Source organism: Phyllobates terribilis, unplaced genomic scaffold (genome assembly GCF_046119375.1).
Source record: "Phyllobates terribilis strain yellow unplaced genomic scaffold, ASM4611937v1 Scaffold_4__5_contigs__length_816908805, whole genome shotgun sequence".
In the NCBI taxonomy this organism is placed as follows: domain Eukaryota; kingdom Metazoa; phylum Chordata; class Amphibia; order Anura; family Dendrobatidae; genus Phyllobates; species Phyllobates terribilis.
The window spans coordinates 648,119,338-648,142,349 of record NW_027362764.1 but is presented as its reverse complement, the minus strand read 5'-3'; the positions used below and the strand labels follow the sequence as shown (position 1 = coordinate 648,142,349).

Genomic DNA, 23,012 nt, shown 5'->3' with positions numbered 1-23,012 from the left:
AAGATAAATGGAACTGTAGCACCGAGGGCTCGGTTGCTACAGACGTATTGCACCTCACCCAGAGGTGTGATATCTCACTCTCAGATAAGGATGGAGTGTGGATCAGGACCCGACACCTGCATGCATTACACCACATTGCCGTGGGGCAGGGCGACCAATATGCCCCTGAGATGGGCACGACAGTCCCTGTCCCTGGCTGGAGTGGGGGGAGGGAACACTGAGGAAGGGGAACCCTGCAGTGCAGGAGCAGGGAGGAAGCAGTTCCTGGGTGCATTGAGAAGGGAGTATAAAAGGTGGGCACCATCTTAGTTCAGTGCAGAGAAGTCTGAGCAGAAGTGGCAGGGAGCAGGGGCTCTGCATGAGCTCTGCTCCGGAGGCGGGCCTAGTAACAGAGGCCCAGGCCTGCAAGAGGGAGAAGGAAGGAAGAGGAGCGGAGAAGGCTCCAGAAACGAGGAATGAAGGGATCCCAGGGGTGCGGACGGGCGAGTCGCCACCGCACGCCCGAATCCACCTGCGTGGAGGGGTCAGGCCAAAGGGGGAGATCGGTCCCCGAACTAGTGGAGGCAGGAAACGACCCTCAGCTAGAAACTGGAGGCTCTGACATTTTATGTGGCGCAGCCCCTTGCTCCACCTGCTAGGAAGGCACCACATAGGGTCAGGGAAACTGGCGCCAAGTTTACCAAGAGGAGGCCCGAGGCAGCCGGACAGAAGTGTTGGTAAGAAAGGCCAGACAAAGGACACACAAAGGGGGTCCTGTGAAGCGCTCCAAAGTTATCTGGGAGTTGCCTGAGCCCCTCACCTGGTGAGCACAGTACGACGTGGGCAGCCGTTACCTGCAGACGTGGTCTGGATAATAAGAACTGTGAGTAAAGGCCCTGAACTGCATCACTGACTCCGTGTCGTTACTGCTGCTGCCCTGCACCATCACCCCCATCCTCCGCATACACTGCCCTGAGGCTATACTCCTCCCGTGGGGAGTTATGCTACGCTCTGCTGCACCCACAACACCAGCCTTAGCGGTCTGCCCTGTAGCGGCGGTTCACTCTGACCGCAATCCACGGGTGGCGTAGTCGGACATTTAAACATCAAAACCACATAAATAGTTCCGCCACTGGTTTGACCGCCCTGAGCCACGGAACCGGATCGCCGCCACGAAGACTACAACCACCAGCATCCACCAAAAAGGGTCCGGCTCCGGGTGTCCCAAGGCCCATGGGGTGCGTCAGAACATTTTCATCACCTTTCACAATCACCAATGGGACAAGGCAGGGATGTCCTCTGTCCCCTCTCTTATACATCCTAGTGACGGAGCACCTGCTCTCATCAATTCGCCATAACCCCAATATTAGGTGGATTGAGGTGGGAGGCACCGAGTACAAGTGCTCTCTATTTGCTGATGATGTCCTAGTATATATCACTCAATCACATATATCCATCCCTGCTGTTATGGCTGAAATAGATCACTTTGTTACATGGTAAAATTTTAAAATCAATGCAGCGAAGTCTGAGGCCCTCGATGTCTCCCTCCCTAAATACATATAGGATTCCATCCAGTCCAACTTTCCCTTTGCCTGGCCCTCACAGGGTATCAAATACTTAGGAATTCCTATTCATAGAGACCTCTCCCATCTATGTTATCTTAATTTTGGGCCCTTTATTGAACAATTCCATACAGACCACGGTTGGCAAGTTAGAACTGTAAGATTCACTACGTGAACCACTGGTGTTTTGTGGAAAAGCACATGTACACCGCGTTCCAAATTATTATGCAAAAAGTGTTTAGGAGTGATAAGGGAAGAATTTGTTTGTTTGTCAGTTAAACTCATTGATGGTGATGTGTGTCAGGGCTCTTTATATCACTGTAAGCAATTGCAGACACCTGTGCTAATTAGTTTGGCAGGTGTGTCCAATGAAAGGCAAGACTACTTAAGAAGGCTCTCTCACATTATTAAGCAGCCTACATTTTCTGCCAAAATGGGAAAGAAAAAGGATGTGTCGGCTGCTGAGAAGCAACAAATTGTGGAGTGTTTAGGTCAAGGCATGACTACAATCAACATTGTGCGATGATCAGGATGAAGTGTCTTGGCAATCAAGAAGTATGTAGCTGATTCACAGTACACACGTGTGCGTGCTGATAAGGGCAAATTGAGGACTCTTTCCTACAGGCAATTACGTCAGGTTGAAAGAGCAGCGGCAAAAAAGCCTTGTCATAGCAGCAGACAAGTTTTTGAAGCTGCTTGTGCCTCCAACGTCCCCCGAACAACAAGATGCAGGGTCCTTCAGAGGTTTGCAGCTGTGCATACGCCATCCTGTCGACCTCCTCTATCCACTTCACACAAGCAGAAACGGCTCCAGTGGGCCAAACATTACATGAAGACTGATTTCAAAACTGTTTTGTTCACGGATGAGTGCCGTGCAGCGCTCGATGGTCCAGATGAATGGAGTGGAGGATGGCTGGTTGATGGACACCCCACGCAAACACGGCTACAGCACCAACAAGGAGGAGGTGGAGTAATGTTTTGGGCTGGAATCATGGGGAGAGAGATTGTCAGCCCCTTTAGGATCCCTGAAGACGCTAAAGATGAACTCCATAATGTATGTGGATTTTCTCAAACAGCACTTCCTGCCATGGTTCAAGAAGAAGAACCGTGTATTTCACAGCAAGATCATTTTTCTGCATGATAATGCACCATCTCATGCTGCACATAAAACATCTGCATCTCTGGCTGATATGGGCATAAAAGGGGACAAACTTATGGTGTGACCCCCATGCTCCCCTGACCTCTACCCCATTCAGAACCTTTGGAGCATCATTAAAAGGAGTGTCTATGATGGCGGGAGGCAGTTCACATCTAAGCAACAGCTCTGGGAGGGTATTCTGTCCTCATGCAAAACAATTGAAGCAGAGACCATCCAAAACCTGACAAATTCAATGGACGAGAGAGTTCAGAAGCTCCTTTCGAACAAGGGGTCCTATGTGAAAATGTAACATCACCTAGAATAAAGTTTTGAGTTGAAAACTGTTTGATTTCAGTTTCTAACAACCTGCTAATGCTTATAATTTCAAAAATGACCATTTTTTTGGTCTTTATTAAAATGAAAAGGTTGATCGAAAAGTTTGGGGGATCTAAGAGTGTGGCAACCCAGTAGTCATGATTACTTCGAATTCTGACAATATGAGGGTCATGCTGCAGGTAGTGCAGCAAGAAGGCACCTATGTGTCTTGCGCATCTCGGAGCAACAAAATTATTTTCCGGGCTAGATGCAGCTAAAAATTATTTTTAATTTTAAATCTGGTGAAGCTTTAGTATAGATGGCCTAATAGGATCAGTGCTGCACACTGCTACAAAGCCCAAATTATTTTCCAGTCAAGATACAGATAAACATGATTAGTAATTTGAAAGCTTAAAACGGTTGGTAGGGTGATTTTAACCAATCATCAAGCTTTTACTCTCCCCAGGATGACACAGGGGTAGAAAAGTCGTTTCGGATCCATGATTTGTTCATCTTTATGAACGTGAGTCTGTCTACATTATCAGTGGAGAGCCGCGTGCGCTTATCTGTCAGCACACCACCAGCAGCGCTGAACACACGTTCAGACAGAACGCTGGCTGCGGGGCATGACAAGATCTCCAAGGCGTAAGTGGCTAGCTCCGGGAATTTATCCAGATTGGAAGCCCAAAAAGAGCAAGGGTCCAGGGACACAGTCGTGGCTTCAATGTTTACTTGGAGATACTCCTGTAGCATCGTCTCTAGGCGTTGACTATGCGTCAGACTTCTTGTCTCCTGTGGCCTTGCAAAGGATGGGCTAAAATAGTGGTGAAATGATTCCGCAAAATTGATGTTACCAGCAGATACTGTGGTTCTGTTACGGTTTGAGTGCTGAACACTTGACGGTCCCACGGTTGGCAAGTTGGAACTGTGAGATTCACTACGTGCACCACTGGTATTTTGTGGAAAAGCACATGTAAGATTCTGCAACAGTCTCTGCTGATACTCCTGCATGCGTGCATCCCTTTCTATGGCAGGAATAATTTCTGCAAATTTACTTTTGTACCGGGGATCTAACAGTGTGGCAACCCAGTAGTCAGGATTATTTCTAATTCTCACAATTCGAGGGTCATGTTGCAGGTAGTGCAGCAAGAAGGCACTCATGTGTGTTGCGCATCCAGGAGCACCAAGTCCCTGTTGTGTTGGTGGCGAGGTAACAATCATGCTTCCTTCCTCTGTCCTCTCCCCCCAACCTCGCACAACAGAAATGTGATCAAGGTCTCCCTCATCTGATGAGTCTTCCATCAGTTTATCCTCCACTTCTTCCTGGGCTCCTGCACCTTCCTCACTAGTTTGGCTGCTACCATGCGCCCTGGTAAAACCATCTCCCCCACCCTCACATGCCTGCCGCCTTGGTGCTGCCGACCGTCTGGACCTTGCAGATGTTAGCCCTTCCGCATACAACTCCTCCTCCTCTACTTCCTCCACCTCCTCTTGTGCCACCACCTGACTCCGAATTCTGTTTAACATGTGCTCCAGCATGTAAATCACCGGAATAGTCATGCTGATAATGGCATCGTCAGCACTAAACATCTTCGTCGCCATTTCAAAACTGTGCAGAAGGGTGCATAGGTCCCTGATCTGAGACCACTCCTCCAGCGTGATTTGCCCCACCTCTGAATCTCGTTGGCCCAGGCTATACGTCAGAACGTATTGCACCAGGGCTTGTCGGTGCTGCCACAGTCGCTGCAACATGTGCAGAGTTGAATTCCACCGGGTAGGCACATCGCATTTTAGCCGGTGAAGTGGCAGGCCCAACGACTTCTGTAGAGATGTAAGTCGCTGAGCTGCGGGATGCGAACGGCGGAAGTGAGCACACAGCGACCGTGCCCTCTGCAGAAGGCCATCTAGTCTGGGATAGTGGGCTAAAAATTGCTGGACAACCAGGTTCAACACGTGAGCCATACAAGGCACGTGTGTGACATTGCCCCGGCGAAGGGCCGCACCCAGGTTTGCAGCATTGTCGCACACGGCCTTCCCTGGTTTCAGGTCCAGTGGAGACAACCATTCATGAAATTGGTTCTCCAGAGCTGACCACAACTCCTCAGCTGTGTGACTCACATTTCCCAAACATTTCAATGTAAAAACCGCCTGATGACGTTGAGCCCTACTGCCAGCATAGTAAGGAGGTGTGCAGGATCCCTTCTGCGCAGTTAGAAAGCTTGTGGCATGACCAGACAGGCTTTGGGTGCAGGTGGAAGACCGAGAGGAGGTTGAGGAGGCAGAAGCAGTGGAGGAACTTTGACATAAAGAGGATTGACGCACAACTCGTGGGGACGGCAAGACTTGGACAGCAGCCCCTTGTCCTGCTGTCACCATAGTTACCCAGTGCCCAGTCAGCGACATGTAACGCCCCTGTCCATGCCTACTCGTCCAAGTGTCTGTGGTGAAATGCACCCTGTCACACACAGAGTTTCTCAAAGAAGCGGTGATGTTGTGGGCGACATGCTGGTGGAGCGCAGGCACACCTTTCTTTGAGAAGTAGTGCCGACTGGGCATCTGGTACTGGGGCACTGCGACGGACATAAGGTCTCGAAAATCCTCTGTGTCCACCAGGCGGAAAGGCAGCATTTCTGTAGCCAAGAGCTTGCAGATGGTGAAATTCAACCTCTTAGCTTTCTCATGGCTAGGAGGAAATGGTCTTTTACTTGTCCACATCTGAGGGACCGAGGGCTGGCTATTGTGCTTAGACGGGGTTGATAAGGGTGTCCCCGGCAAACTGCCGGTCTGTGAGGAAGATGCAGGCGGACATGTTAGGTTGCCTTGATCCAAAGGTGGTGCTATCGATGTCGGACAGCGCTCAAGACCAGCTGGTGTTACCACCTCCAAAGAAAATGATGACCTGCCAATCACGCTGGCTGTTGCGGGTAAAGAGGTGGCAGGTCTGCGCCCCAAAACAGGTGTGACTGCTGTCCCCCCAGTCACAGAGGATGAAGAGGCCGCGGATGCACAAGATATGGCAGACGGTGGTTGGCCCGGCCGGCTAGGCCGCATTGTAGCACACTGAGCTTCCCACTGCAACTTATGCTTCATGTCCATGTGCCGGTTCATGCATGAAGTACTCAAACTATGTATTTTTTGGCCTCTACTTAGCTTTTGCTGACAAATGTTACAGATAACACGAGTTGGGTCATCTTTATCGATCTGAAAAAATGCCCAGGCTATGCAAGGCTTAGCACCCATGCGACCTGAAGAGCCACCACGACTTGTGGTGAGAGGCAGAGTTGTGTTTGAGGATGCAGTTGTTGACGTGCTTCCAGTACTACGTCTCTGTCCAGGAAGGCGCAACCTGACCTCGTCGTCACTAGCATCTTCCTCCACCTCCTCTGCTGACCTCATCTCTTGGCTGACTGTGGGTTGACAGTAAGTGGGATCTCCGACCTCATCATCATCACCCTGTGCGTTATCACACCCGTCGTCCTCAGAGCCAACCTGTTCCTGCCCTGACAAAAAACTAAAGTTGTCGCTCCAATCAGGTATTTGAGTCTTATCATCGTCTTCCTCATTGTCTCCACCAACAGGAGTTACAGTTTGGGAATGAGGGTCTACATTATGGTCAGAACCTTCTGCGTCTGGTCCTGGATCCGACTCATAAAGATTCTGGGCATCAGTGCAGATCATTTCCTCGTCTGGATTCACAGAAGCGCTGGAGTCGACCTCTGATTCCCAGGCTATAGTATGAGTAAACAGCTCTGCAGACTCAACCATCTGTTCTACCTCATACTCAGACGGGCAGCTGGAGATTTGGGAGCTGTGAGGAAGCAAGTGCGATTTGGGTGACACCTTTGAGGACTGGAGTATTTGTGATGTTGAAGTTGATGTGGAGGAGAGCCCACTTAAAGGAGCACTTGATATCCGTTGAAGCACCTGCTGTTTTTGTGCCTCATCTGGAATTTGTAGCGATTGGCGTGGCCGTAAGAAAGGGATCTTATCACATTGTCCGCTAAAAGAAGTAGTCATTTTAGTTTGGCTGGAAGATGGTCTTTCTTCTGCACCTACCCCACGGACACAACCTTTTTTCCCCTTCCCAACACGCCTATTCCCCTTTCCACCAGCAGCAGGCCTTTTTCCACTCATTTTGGTGGTTAACTAATTCACAACTCTGGAGTTGTTTGCACAAAAAAACAATGGATGGTAACCGAGCAGAGCTGAGTGGACAAACTGTGGTATTAGGCCAAAACTATTGGCTGGGTTAGATGCAGAAAAAAAATATTTTTAATTTGCAACCTGATGGAGGTCAGTATAGATGGACTAATAGACCAAGTCCCACACACCGCTAGAAGCCCAAATATTTTTTCAGAGCTAGATGCAGAAAATTTTTTTATTCAATTTGCAACCTGATGGAGGTCAGTATAGATGGACTAATAGACCAAGTCCCACACACTGCTAGAAGCCCAAATATTTTTTCAGAGCTAGATGCAGAAAAAAATTATTTTTAATTTGCAACCTGATGGAGGTCAGTATAGATGGACTAATAGACCAAGTCCCACACACTGCTAGAAGCCCAAATATTTTTTCAGAGCTAAATGAAGAAAAAAATTATTTTTAATTTGCAACCTGATGGAGGTCAGTATAGATGGACTAATAGACCAAGTCCCACACACTGCTAGAAGCCCAAATATTTTTTCAGAGCTAGATGCAGAAAAAAATTATTTTTAATTTGCAACCTGATGGAGGTCAGTATAGATGGACTAATAGAACAAGTTCCACACGCTGCTAGAAGCCCAAATATTTTTTCAGAGATAAATGAAGAAAAAAATTATTTTTAATTTGCAACCTGATGGAGGTCAGTATAGATGGACTAATAGACCAAGTCCCACACACTGCTAGAAGCCCAAATATTTTTTCAGAGCTAGATGCAGAAAAAAATTATTTTTAATTTGCAACCTGATGGAGGTCAGTATAGATGGACTAATAGACCAAGTCCCACACACCGCTAGAAGCCCAAATATTTTTTCAGAGCTAGATGCAGAAAAAAATTATATTCAATTTGCAACCTGCTGGAGGTCAGTATAGAAGGACTAATAGAACAAGTCCCACACACTGCTAGAAGCCCAAATATTTTTTCAGAGCTAAATGAAGAAAAAAATTATTTTTAATTTGCAACCTGATGGAGGTCAGTATAGATGGACTAATAGACCAAGTCCCACACACTGCTAGAAGCCCAAATATTTTTTCAGAGCTAGATGCATAAAAAAATTATTTTTAATTTGCAACCTGATGGAGGTCAGTATAGATGGACTAATAGACCAAGTCCCACACACTGCTAGAAGCCCAAATATTTTTTCAGAGCTAGATGCAGAAAAAAATTATTTTTAATTTGCAACCTGATGGAGGTCAGTATAGATGGACTAATAGAACAAGTCCCACACGCTGCTAGAAGCCCAAATATTTTTTCAGAGATAAATGAAGAAAAAAATTATTTTTAATTTGCAACCTGATGGAGGTCAGTATAGATGGACTAATAGACCAAGTCCCACACACTGCTAGAAGCCCAAATATTTTTTCAGAGCTAGATGCAGAAAAAAATTATTTTTAATTTGCAACCTGATGGAGGTCAGTATAGATGGACTAATAGAACAAGTCCCACACGCTGCTAGAAGCCCAAATATTTTTTCAGAGATAAATGAAGAAAAAAATTATTTTTAATTTGCAACCTGATGGAGGTCAGTATAGATGGACTAATAGACCAAGTCCCACACACTGCTAGAAGCCCAAATATTTTTTCAGAGCTAGATGCAGGAAAAAAATATTTTTAATTTGCAACCTGATGGAGGTCAGTATAGATGGACTAATAGAATGATGCTATGCCCAAAAGATTTTACTTCACTAGGTGCAGTAAAAAAATTGGTATTCTATACACAGGTGGTATATCTTGCAACACAGATAGGCTACTCCACTGACTAACACACTCTGCAATAGGCCAAAAAGGATTAGCTTTGCTAGATTCAGCCAAATGCTGTGAAAAAAACTTGCACAGCACTGGCACAGACCTGCCTGGCAAAAACTGATAGGAACTGATGTAACCTAGTCCTGAAAAGGACTCCAATTACAATTAGTCTTTACTCCCACAATCTATCTACTTAAGAGCACAGACCTGCTTGATAAAAGTCGTAGGAAATGCTGTAACCTAGTCCTTAAAAGGACTGCAATCACAACTATTCCCTACTCCCAAGCTATCTGTATATTTGTGCGAAAATTGGCTTGAAATTAACAAGGTATAGCGCACACAGCAACAGCGGTGCCGTCTAACACGCAGCTGCAGCAGTGAGAAAATGGTGGCGACGGGGAAAATGGCTTGGTCTTATAGGGCAAGGACATGTGACATACACTGCCAATCACACATGCCCTTGCTTGTGTGAAAAAAAGCACTTCGCTCCGTGTGTGCGCTGCTGATAGGCTGACAGATTGCACCTCCCCACTGCAAATGCGGGAAAGAGAAAAAAAAATGGAGATCTTGATTGTTCCTGCAGAGATCCATCCCCTGCCCCTCCCCCCGCCCCGCTGTACACTCAAACTGCGTATTAACATTAATTTTCATCATTACTGAGAAAAAGTCCAGTTATGATTTTGGTGCACGAACAGTTATCGAACATAACCTCGAACAGCCGAATTTTTCTCAAATTGTTCGTGTTCGCCGACCGGCTCGAACACCGCCCAAAACAGCTCGAATTTGAGATTGGCGAACAGTTCGAGTAGAACAACGCTCATCTCTAATGTTGAAGTCACCCATGATGATAGTGGGGATGTCAGCGGAAAGGAAATTGAGTAGCCAGGTGGTGAAGTGGTCTAAGAAGGTGGTAGCTGGCCCTAGGGGGTGGTAAATGACAGCCAGTTGGAGGTTGGAGGGGGAGTAGGTGCGCACACAGTGCACTTCAAAAGAGGGGAGGGTGGCAATGGGATATGTGAGAAGGAGCAGTTATCTGACAGGAGAAAGCCAACTCCTCCACCATGCTTGCTGCTGGGGCGGGGGGTGTGAGAGAGATGAAATCCGCCGTATGAAAGTGCAGCTGGGGAGGCTGTGTCAGAGGGGGTGAGCCAGGTTTCGGTGATGGTGAGGAAGGAAAGTTTGTTAGTAATGTTTGCAGTTCTATCCCTATTGATGCATATACAGCTGTGTGTAATAGACATGACTATTGTAGAATGATGGGAAGAACAATTATTATAAATATTATTTTAACTATATTCCTACAAGGCATACCCAAATCATTCCCTCCTATGTCATAGGACATCAGCGTGGAATCATTACTAAGCTTAGTAATCCTTTATTTTACCCTGTATTTTATTTATGCGATTGGGAGTTGTAAATACAAGGGATTTGGCTGGGAAGTTCTGCATGTTTGTAAGCCTGGAAGCACTTACATCTTCTTAGCTCTAAGAGGGAACTTGTCAAATATACATCATTTTAAGGCCACGGTTAGATGAGAATATGAATGATTGTCTAATTTTTATGAAGAAAACTTGGACGATTATCAATCATCTGTTTTGCCATCTATGTGCCATCCTTATGCCATTCGTTTTTATAGATTGCTATAGATCGTTTTTTACAATATCAAATACAGTTTCCTAGATTAATAATGGCAATGTATCTGTAAAATTGTCATACAGCTTTTTTTACATGAATGCAACTATTTAGATCATTCATTACTTACTATAGCTTCATTCAGATGCAGTGATCACAAATTGCCTAAATGCATGGCCTGTAGGGAGAATCATCTATATAAGTATGTTAAAAATAATAAATTGTTATGCCTGTGGTATAAGCGTGTGAACCCACTCTTAGGGAACAAACACACTGGGGCAGCCAGAAACATGCACGCCGCCTAAGTTTTCAATTAGGTTGACCTGCAGAACAGTGAGATCATTTACAATAAAAGAAAGAAAAACAATTTTAAATGATAAGTTAAAAAACTGTGGTAGACATGCATGGTTTTCGGCAGCCAAATCTTGCCACCCCCTATCCTCCCTCCATGTGTTTCTATCCTTAGCATACAAACGTGTCCCATTAATTTCACTTAATATACGTATTTGTGGCATAAAAAAATGTATTCTGAAAATGGCTCTAGATGACAAAATTTGAGCACATTGAGTGTCGCCAACAAATGATACAATATTGTAATAACTTATCTTCTAATTTCATATTATTTAATCTATGTAACAGCGATTATAATGTTTTATGATCTTCATATGCTTACTGTTGTATTTCCTTAGTACGAATAATTAATTGAGTTTCTTTCACTTTTTCTACATGCAGTAATTGGAAGCAGTGGATTTAGCCCCAGACAAACGCACCAGTTTTCCCCACAAATCTACCCATCCAAGTAAGATTTCATTCTTTATGCACTAATGAAATAAACACATGGCATCCATAAACCTGTCATTGAGTGTTTTTTGTGTATACTTGCCAGTTCATTGTGGCGGCTTTCTGACATATTGCAATGCTGTGCTCTAAGAGACAGTGAAGGCATTGGGTTACCGCTTTTACTTGCTCTTACGCTCTTTGTCCTGTCTCCTGCTGTCTCTTGAACTTTCCTAATCTTCTCCTCTATTTTCCTCTAAAGGTAACATTGTATTCCCTCTTCCATGTTCTCTTTCTCTCTGACCTCTTTTTTCTGAAATTACTACGTGCAATAATATATCAGTGTGTGCATATTGGCGGAGTCTGAAAGCCATGAGACACCTCTGATACTGAAAAGGAGGACATTCCAGACCCAATTTTAATGAGAGTTGCTGACAACCCATATACATAAATGAGATCATAGAAAATTCCTTTAAATTATACATTAACCTTTTCTAGTAAATGTACCCCTGTTATTGCTGTTTATACTGTTCCCTAATGTATTACACTCAGTTTTTTTACACTTCATGTATCCTTTTCTGTGACTGAGTATATTCACTTTACTATTCCTCTCATTTCCTGGACCCGGGGACTGGACTTTAAAGTTCAGGTTTTTTTTGCTTTTTTTTTCATTCACTACTACACTCATTTCCTGGAATCCGTCAGCTCGGTATGCTTTTTAGGGTTTTTAATTCACCAGAGAAGTAATGTTGATGAAGATGTTGACAAGTCATTATTTTTAGTAAAGTATTTTTCTTCTTGTTTCTGTTTTTTTAATAGCAGAGCTTACCCACATATCCTGCCCACCCCTTCCTCACAATCGATGGCTGCATATGGGCAGACTCCATTCCCCACAGGAATGCAGCAAGCCACAGCATATGCTACATACCCCCAACCGGGACAGCCCTATGGAATTCCTCCTTACGGTAGGCAGTCTGTCATTAATTATATGTCACTCTTTCCATTCTACCTAACTTTTCTTCTTGACAGACACAAGAAGACCCTTTCAGCAAACTTTAATATATATATACATTTACACATCTATAAGTAGTCTCGGAAATATAGAAAGGCTGTATTTGAAAAAACTATATTTTTAACTATTGCTGTGAATATCTGAAGTTTCAAGAAGTAAGAACTATATACTGTGGGTATGTCAACCGTAGCATTCCAGCTGTTGCAGTCACATTTCCCAAAGTACTTTACAAGAAATGCTCTGGATTTTAGTACTTATCACTAACACCTGGTCCTCAAATAAATTTATGATCATTTGAGGTTTCCAAAACTGGCTGAGAAGTTCTAACGTTTGCAATGTCACTTGTCTCAAGAGTCATTGAAATGGTTTTCTTTTGGCATTGAAGTTTATGTAGTTGATGGAGCTGAATAATTCTCGTGACTCTGCATGCCCTTAGGTTGAGTTTTCATGACTTAAAAAAGCATCAGTCAAGGACATTAAAACCAGAGAAGTGGCCTTGCAGCTGCTGGTGGTCTATGGTGACCTGCTTTTCTTTTTGAAGTCCCCTTCTTACCACATGATCAGGTGGATAGTGGGAGAGACTTGTACCTTCTCTTATGCTATCGTGGATGGAGAAACAAGTGCCAAGATTTGCTGTTAGAGATGTCTGCTGGAATGGTGCAGTATCAGGAGACAACTCAGACATTCACATGGTACAATGGGCATAACTTTAATGGGCACAGGGTTTGCATTTACACCTGGGCCCTGGAAGCAAGCGTTCCCCAAAAGGTCTAATTGACCTATATGAGAAGATCAATACTACAAAGTCCCTGTGATAGTTGGGTACTCTGATATTGATATTGCAATAGTTGGGCTCTCCCCAATTGTAGATATTGCAATTGGGGACCTGGAGCTTTAAGTTTTGCCAATGTTTGGTATGACTCTTCTGCTATATATTCTGTGAGTATCATTCCAGGATTCATGCCTATGTCTATGTTTTGATTTTTCATTCAATTCCATCGTCAGCCTAGGCCAATTGTTGAAATGTATCATATTAGTGCAGATTAAGATGTCTTCTTCAACTGCATTTGGACACACAAATCTGATGTCACTAACTGATTTAGGTGCATTATGGGCAGGCATCAAGACAGAAGGAGGATTACCGCAGTCTCAATCCCCAGGACAAGCGGGATTTCAAAGCTACAGTTCAAGCTTCAGTGCACCACAGACAGGCCAAGCTCCATATAGTTACCAAATGCAAGGTAGGGATTTTCCTTAAATATTCCTATTGTTTGGTTGTTTCTTATGGCATATTGTCTTTTGTAATATCTACATTGTTTACATCACTGTTTCATACGAACCTGGCATAATTTTTTATAACATTGGGATTAAAGACTCTAATGCTTTTTCTGATGGTGTTTGATGTTCCAGAAATAACACTTCTGTCTCGCTGTCTTAATGCATATTGATCCTGGACATGTCAGAATCTGGTGAGGTCTCTGTACCTTTGAACTGTTGGCTGAGTAACCACAGTGCTGCTGGACTGACCATCTGATACAAAGTCCCTTAAGTGAGGCCACTCTGCTTGATCTGCTTTACAGATGGTTGAAATGCAAACAATTGACGCTATTTGTAAAGGTGCCATTCAGCAGGCTCTATGGTATAGATATTCTTTTAATCAGTCTTTTTGAGAACATGGGTTCATACACTATATATACAGAAGTTGAAATATCAATATTTCATTATGCCTCTCAAATGTTTCTCTTGTTAATTAAAAAAAAATAATAATAATAATTAAAAAGTTAATGAAACAGAATATTTTATTATTACTCTTCTTTGCCTTGGTAAATGTTTGTAAAATTTATTTCCAGAAAAAATGTTTAAACATTGTAAATTAATAATGAATAATGATATTAAATATAACATTATATATCGTAAATATAATTATATATAATAATGAACTAATATTATAAAATATATAATTATATTAATAATATAAATATAATTATGAGTATAATATATTAATATAATTCTACATAATTATATATGTATATACTGTAAATAGATTTATTTTTATATCTATTTATATTAGATATATAGATATCTATCTAATGCAAAAAAATCTATCTATCCCTCTATCTATAAATATTATTGTGAGTACTATGCAATATTAATATAATTCTACATAATTACATATACCGTAATTATATAAAGATATTTATATATATATATATATATATATATTAGATAGACAATTTTTTTTTAATTAGATAGATATCTATAAATATATATAGTATATAGATATATAAGACAAAAAAGTGAGCCAGTACTCCAGAGTCATGGTAAAAAGTAGTAGAGTGCTGCTTCAATTTTTTTTATATATTGAACTTTGCAAGTCATCTGGTATATATATATTAGTAAAGAAGGAAGCATAAATACCATATGTGTATATATATATATATATATATATATATATATATATATATGTTACTGTTTCCAAAGCTGCTCACGTGAATAGTAATAAGTAAATGTAATTGTATTTATACAAATTATTATTTGAAATGAGGATTTAATGTGTATTATGGGGCATAAAAAATAAAAAGTTATTACAGATATAGAAAAATATAGTTTATATGGTATTTAGTAACCTGTTTTGACATAGTGTTTTCTCACCAAAATGTCATTCAGGCAGTCATTGTAAAGACCAACTGTTCTCTGTATGGTCTATAATGAAAACAGATTTTCGGGAAAGTACTTTATGTTTGTGTCTAATGGCCAGGAACCGAGAGAGACATTTTAAAAACAGTGCAAATGATGTCTGAACAGCAGCAAATGTAAGAAGGGAAAAGATTTGGGATTAAAGAGCCCATCTGGCCTTCATAGAGCTTTCCCCAGAGGACGGCACTAACTTCTGCCTCGTATATTGTACACTGATGATAGACATAGCCCATGGCAAGAAGGCTGATTATAGGAAGCAAATGAACTTCTGTTCAAAATCTCAAACTAAGACCTATGTTGTAACCATCCAAACAGACCCAAAAATACAGGATTTCCTAGGACTCAAATGTGTTGTTTTAATGGGATTTTTTATATCCCAGTACCAAAAGTTTTATTAGACGCACAGAAGTACATATATAAGGAGAGGAAAGAGAAGAGAAAGGAAATAAAAAGTGAGAGAAGAAGCTATATCTATATACATATAGAGAACATGCACATATTTTATATCTAAAGAATTGTTTGCTTTGTTTTTTTACATATTGTCCAATGGCTGTTGTGCTCTATGATACAATGGTTTAGCATAGTTTATTGCTGAAGAATATTTTTTCCAAACTTCTTTAATTTTACCTCAAACATATTTAATTTGCAATATTATAATAACATAACAATTTATATAATTACTGTCTGAAAGTTGTTAGGCTGCACTCATCATTCTCTATCTTCTCTATATCATGTACATTTGATTTGCATGAGTTTTATGTTTATACTATTGAGGGTGAAAATTGGGCAGGGTGTCACTGGTTGCTCAACATTCGCATGGTAGTTTGCTGTGTGTCAACTGCTCACAAAGGCTGCTGAGCAGGGAAGATGGAATTACCCATTGCAGAATATAGATTGCCTTATAAGGTTCCTGTATTCTGATCATGTCCCCTACAGGCCTCTAGGAATCAATGAAAAAATTCCAACAATAACATTAGGTGATAAATGTATGATCATTGTGGTCCTACTGTTGGGACTGCCAGCGATCCTGACAACATTTATGGCCACCTCTCAATTTACTTCTACAAAACTAATGAAATGCTGCCAAATGCTTAGGATTCAGTAGAGCGGTTGCAGAGCATGTGCATTACTATTGTATTCACACAGCGAACTGTAGGACCCATGATCTCAGGGTCAATGGGAGACCCACCAATTAGACCCTCGGCGATCATACATGTGTCACCTATCCTGTATATAAATCCTGCAAAGAAAAGTATGTCCTTTTTGACAAAATAATAAAATATATTATTGCAGTAGGGTGGCTCAGTGCTTAGCACTGCAGTTTTGCAGCACTGGGGTCCTGGGTTCAAATCCCACCAAGGACATCTGCAAGGAATTTGTATGTTCGCCTCTTGTTTGCTTGGGTTTTTTCCGGGTTCTCCTTTTTCCTCCCACACTCCAAAGACGTACTGATAGGGAATATAGATAGTGAGCCCCAATGGGGACAGTGCCCATAATGTCTGTAAAGCGCTGTGGAATTACTGCAGTCTTCACAGTGGAAATCTCCAAGCATTCATTGCTGGTCGAAGTTAATGGTGTATTCCCTCCTTGAATATAAGTTGAGAACATACCTTTAAGTCTATTGCTGAGAATTGTAGAATGTGCAATGTTTATAACAGGCTGGGCAGCAATCTGATGTGAGAAAAATGAAGGTGGCCATTAGATCAAAACTCTATGGTATCAGCCAAAAAGATTTACATGGGCATGAGGAATATCCCCCTAATCTAGGTGGTCCAGAGGATACTATAACTGAGACTAGGGGTTGTGGGGGATTACCCATATACTGTACATTCTTATCCATGGACCGTATCTGGTAAAGCAACTTTCCTCCTTTATTGTATGAAGATTGGTTGTTATATAAGACACAGCCAATGGCTAAGAGTAACACTGCTTATGGAGAAAGCGGATCCTTTTTAAACCCTTTTAAAGAGATAATAGAGAAAAGGCCCCATTTGGTTGTTCACTATTAAGCCACGGCCCAACTATCAGTATTCGGTCAGTATTTTTTCTCAGCTACTTTTTTTTTTGCTGTGTTTTTATGCAAATTAAAAGCTGCTTTTTACAGTACCAGCAATGAGATTTCAGAAATCTCATACACACACTTCTTTTTTTTTTCCTGACTGAATTGGAAAACTGCTGCATTTTTGAAAACTGCAACATGTCACTTCTTTCAGTGTTTTGCAGCATTTTTTGCAATTTTTTTCACCATAGAAAGCAATGAGGAAGTGTAAAAATGCTGCAAAAAATGCAACCATGCATTCACTGTGTTTGTCCCTAGTACTATACTTACTTGTCTCCGTCTTCACCTTTTATTTACGCCAATCCCACCGGTCTCCAGCAGTTTGTGACCTGCCGGATGGCTTCAGTGTTTGTTGGAGTGCGCCGGGTGGTCACAACTCAATACAAGTTTAAGAGAGCCTCATTCTAGCTTACATAAACTTGCACTTAGAGCTTGTTACGTAGCTTCTGACTTTTGAGCCAGTCAAAAGTTGCAGTCACAAGATGGCGCCGCGGGATCAAAGTGGCACTGAAAAAAGGTGAAGATGACAGCATGTAAGTATAAGACAGGGGGCAGGAACCTTAGTTTAGTAGCACCACTCCAACGCTAAAAAAGCTCACTGGAGCGGTGCTTTAAACTTTCCTTGATAGATAAAGCTACATGATAAAATTTGATATGATATCAGTGTTACCTGTTTATGACCATCTTAACTTTCATGTAATCTGCAACTCTTATCATTTATTATTTAAATGCTATATGATATCATTCTCCAGATAGAACAGCGTTAGGAGTCATTAACCGATCCGATACATGGAAGCTGCTCCGCAATCTTCTCCCGTCTATTTGTGACCATTTGACATTCCATGAATTCTAATGTAAAGCCCGAGGCTTCCACAGTATTTGTAGCTAAGATGATGCAAGGGCGAGGGAGCCAAATGTCACATACTCCTCTTCTCTCATGGATGTGTATAAATGCCTGTGCTTGTAGTAATAATAAAATAATCGTGTCCGCTGTTAAAATATATGTATGAGATGGTCCGTAAGCCGTTAGACAATGATCCATACTCAGTCTTTCGTCAGTCAAAATGCATCATGTTAGGTGGGTTTTCCTTCCAGATGATCTGAGTCATCAGGATCGCTCCTCGGCTTGTTCACGTCATGAATGTAGCAAACCTTGCCGACACATGGAGCCTATTGATGCCGCAGTCTGGGAGGTCTGGGTGTATACACATTTCAGTAATTTGAAGCATTTTCTCCTTTCATTTCAGGGAGCAGTTTCACCACAGCATCAGTAATCTATGCAGGAAGCAATTCACTCACAAATTCAACAGGATTTAATAGCTCCCAGCAGGTAAATGTTGGGGAAGAAGGGATATTTTACTTGTACACAACAAGCCTTTTTTCCCCAATTCCCTTTTCTTCTGTGTTCCTACCTTAATAACTCCGAGGCCGTGACGTTTTCCTTCCAACCTCCAAGTGTTTCTCCATGCTGTGTTATAAATCCGGACTTAATTCCGTTGCTGACAGATGTGCTGCAGTAATGGTCTTGTAATGCGATGGAGGGGTACCATGTGTTCGACCACCCGACATACATTTGTATTGCCTTTGTATATTAGGTCATGTTAAATAGATACATTTGTGGCACACATAAACTCTTTCAATCCCTTCACTTATCAGTTACCATGTGCAAACAAGCCGCTCAATAAATTCCATGTGGGAAGTATCATCAACATATGTTTGCACTTATATTTGACAATATTTTCTCTAAAGTAGCAACATGTTTGATAAACCCTGATTTAGTTACTTGTTTTGTGTTTTAGGAATATCCATCATATCCCAATTTTGGCCAAGGTCAATATACGCAGTATTACAACAATTCTCCATATCCATCACACTACATGACAAGTAGCAACACAAGTCCCACTATTCCCTCAACTACTGCAACATACCAGCTGCAAGAACCACCATCTGGCATCACCAGTCAAGCAGTAACAGATCCGTCCACAGGTAATTAGCCACCATTTATCAGTGGGCTGTGGTCATTTTCATCTAAGCTTCCAATTAAGTTCTGCTATCTCTCTCTGTGTTTAGCTATGTCCATATATATGGTTATTACATTTTGAGACTTTGCTAAGTTTGCATCTATCTGTCATATTTATCTATTCATCTATAGATGGTTCAATATAAAGAAATGCATTGAACAGTGACCAATCTGTGTGAGCCCTAATAAGGGGTTATCTGCTAATCTATCCTAAGAGTCAATATAGTATAGAGTCTTATAGCGCAACTTCACATGCCTCATATTAAAGAGAACCTGTCATGTAAAATAAAGCTATTAACTTGCAGATATGGGGTTAATCTTCAGGCTAATAGTGTTCTGATACCAATACCATGCGGCGCCAGCATTGAGAGCCCCACTGCCGGGAGGAAATTAACTTTATTCCCCCTGGCAGCAGTCGTCTCCCAGTCATAGGGGAGGCGCCAGTGTGGGTTCAGTCACCGCTCTGTGTACAAAGAGTCGTAGCTGTAACCTCTTTCCTGGCACTGACTGACAGCAGTTCAGTATTAGCGCCTGCTGTCAGTCAGTGTTGGAGGCGTGTTTACAGTCACTGCTCTCAATACACTGAGTGGTGACTGAACCCATGCCGGTGCCACCCCCCATGACTGAACGCTGAACGATACTGGCAGGAGTAAAGTTTGTTTCCTTCCGGCAGTGGGGCTCTCAGTGCCGATGCCACGCAATGTCAGAACTCTATTAACCTGCAGATTAACCCCATATCTGCAGGTTAGTAGAGCTTTTTTACATGACAGGTTTTCTTTAAAGATAATAGTAAAGACCAGGGCTGTGAATCAGAATCGAATCCCCCATACTATAGCAGACAGCCTTTATTACGGCAAACACTGATAGCTGTCTGTTCAATGCATTTCTTTATACTGAACCATGTATGCAGGATATATAGATTTATACTGATTTAAAAACTTATCTGATATTGCCTTTATTTTTGGTGTTGCTGCATTGAATAATTTTTATGCTAATTGAATTCCCTGGCTAAAATTTGAGCAAGCTACTGGATTGGAATTTTGGAAGATTCACTTATCACTAATAATATATATATAGGGCTTGAAAAAAAGGTTCTGTGAGCTGAAACATTGCCATTTGGGCTGAATAAAGTCCACACTTTTTTGCATCTATTTCTCTCTCTCTATATATATACTGTATGTATGTACACACACATCTAATGAAATTTCCATTTGGTAGCTTTCTCAAATTTTTGCTAGGAAATTTTTATTCCATGCAGTGTTATTGCACATTATTGTGCTCTGAGGTCTTTCCGGATCCCAGGGGATAATAAACATATGTAATGAATAGGGATGAGCGGACCCATGGAAGGTCGGGTTCTGGTAACCGACCCGGACTTTATTCCAAAGTTCAGTTCGGGTACCAGAACTGTACAAGAACTTGAACAAGATCCCGAACTCCATTGAAAATAATGGGAACCCAAATGTTTGAGCTGGAAAATTCTCTCTTCTCCTGGAACTCCCCCAGAATTCCGAGCATTGCAATGGACTTCTGCGAGAAGTCCATGTTCGACGTTTAGCACCGGACACTAACAGTGCAATACAAACCCAGAACGTTTAAGTTCGGGTTCGCTCATCTCTAGTAAGGGACAATGTAAAAAATTATGCTCACTCAACCTTCACCTGTCCTGCTGTACAGCCAGAGCCTTCTTCACTGGACTAACTTCAGAGTCTTCTGGTGCCTGGCATCTTCACTTCTGATGTCGAGCATCTGTGTTATATCCAGCGCTGTATAGGCCGCAATGTTATGACGTTGCGCGACATGCCTCATGATGTCACATGATAACATGACATTGTTGGCTAGTCAGCGCAGGAGATACCGAAGATGGCAGCCGCTTGAATATACTGAAGATGGCCCAATGAAGACCACGTCAGTGCTTGGATCAAAAAAGACAGGTGAGGACAAGAATTTTTTTTAATCCATTCCAGCTCTTTTCAATCCATCATAATGGTGTGCTTCCTGGTGTGAATTTGGTAAATCTGAGTTTTTTGTGAAATTCAAGGCAAATTTGTTGCCTTATAGTGATTCACTTATGTCTAACTATTATGCATCCATCGCATATTACTAGTTGGTAGCATGGCCTGTAGTTAACATTCTTTATTTAATATTTTTGTCTGCTTAGGCTCTAAGCAGTGATTTGAATATGGACGTGCACTTTTTAGCATTACCCTACCATAGTTCTTTCCCTTTCTATAGATACTGCTATAATGTCCAGTAGTTGGACTAGGCATATTGACCTTCACCTAATAAAGTTGGCACTGTAGGCAACTGACAGCGCACTGTGCAAGTAAAGACATCCGCTCCTATCAACACATTACTGAGGCTCCTCTGCCCCATTGGGGACTTGCAAATATACCCAAGCATTGTCAGTGGGGGCAGTAAATGCTGATTATGTCCTGATTTATGCTTAAACAGGGATTGATCCATGCGTGCTTAACCGCTTAGTGACCAGGCCAAATTTTTCAAATCTGACATGTGTCACTTTATGTGGCAATAACATTGGAATAGAATATTTCAACATAACCCAGTTATTTTGAGTTTGTTTTTTGTGACAGATTATATTTTATGATAATGGTACATATGGTTGATATTTTTATAAATAAATACTAAACATATCAGAAATTTGACAAAAATTTATATTTTCTAAAAATTAGGAATTTTCAAACTTTGAATCATTATCCCTTTAATCCAGATAGTCATACCACACAAAATTGTTAATACATAACAATTACCTCATGTGTGCTTCATATCAGACTCATCTGTAAAATGTTCTTTTATTTTGTTAGGATGTTAGAACTTAACTGTTAATCATCCTGATGCCATAGTCACTAGTGACAGCAGCATCTAAGGAGTAAAACGGCCATGGTCGGTGCCAACACTGATCGTGACTTGTGCAGCAGGGTGTCAGCTATACTGTATAGCTCACAGCTACTGCATTTTCACCCATTGGGGGACGCTATTCTCTTATATCTCTGGTCAGTTTTAAGTTGTATTGGGGATCACTAAGGGTTAATGTGTCATATGGCTTTCATTTTGTGAGAAATATGTAGCCGTGTTATAAATGTGTATGATACTCAGTTTTTTATACTTTTTTCACTGTAATTCACTTAAATACTGTTCAGTGATTGTTTAAAGGTGGAAGAATCAGTCCCAAACTAGTTTTGGGAATGAGAAAGGTCCTAGCAGTTTGTATGGAAACATTACTATACATTAGATACATAGAAGTTTGGGATTTTTTGCACAATGTTTGGAATGCTGCCTCTTTGGGTTGTGGCTGGTGATGCACCCACCTATTCATTAGGCTAGTGCTGTTTCAATTTTCTTCCTTCCTTCCTTCCTTCCTTCCTTCCTTCCTTCCTTCCTTCCTTCCTTCTCTGTGTTTTCAGTGCATTTCTTTCTTTCTTTCTTTCTTTCTTACTTTCTGTTTTTCTTTTTCTTTCTCTCTCTCTTTCTTCTGAATCTTGGCTACTGTGTTTTCAGTGCATATAAAGGGTATTCCCATGAAACGTTGTAATCACCTATCCACGGGATAAGCTATAACTTTTAGATTGGTGGGGTTTCACCATTTGGGACACAATATGGCGTCTCATTAGTCAGACCTGTGGATGTGATAACTTCTTCATACTGAAATGCCCCTTTAAGTTGGTTCCAGCTCTAAAAACTATGAGATTAGCTTAGTGTTTCTTCAAACCATGTTCTCATCTGATTGTGTTCTCAGGTGTCTCAATAAACCTGTCCATGATTTCAGCTATTTTTGTAATGTTGTTCCTAGTCATGTGCTTAATCTTTTCCCTTTTCTAAAGGTCACTGTTTTTTCCATAGAGCTGTTTTTTTG

The 23,012-nt window shown here is 41.7% G+C and overlaps 1 protein-coding gene across 7 annotated transcripts in view; it reads left to right on the top strand.

Moving 5' to 3' along the window:
* The window catches only part of EYA1 (EYA transcriptional coactivator and phosphatase 1), a 146,652-nt gene that overhangs the window by 34,446 nt on the left and 89,194 nt on the right, over positions 1 to 23,012 (top strand). For 3 of the 7 annotated variants that reach the window (XM_073679430.1, XM_073679436.1, XM_073679431.1), the window contains 5 exons: positions 11,306 to 11,372; positions 12,170 to 12,315; positions 13,466 to 13,603; positions 18,366 to 18,448; positions 18,918 to 19,104. In XM_073679430.1, coding sequence (XP_073535531.1) covers positions 11,306 to 11,372; positions 12,170 to 12,315; positions 13,466 to 13,603; positions 18,366 to 18,448; positions 18,918 to 19,104 — 621 coding nt within the window. The remainder of the gene's footprint in view (positions 1 to 11,305; positions 11,373 to 12,169; positions 12,316 to 13,465; positions 13,604 to 18,365; positions 18,449 to 18,917; positions 19,105 to 23,012) is intronic. The other 4 variants (XM_073679437.1, XM_073679433.1, XM_073679435.1 and 1 more) reach the window with 3 other exon arrangements.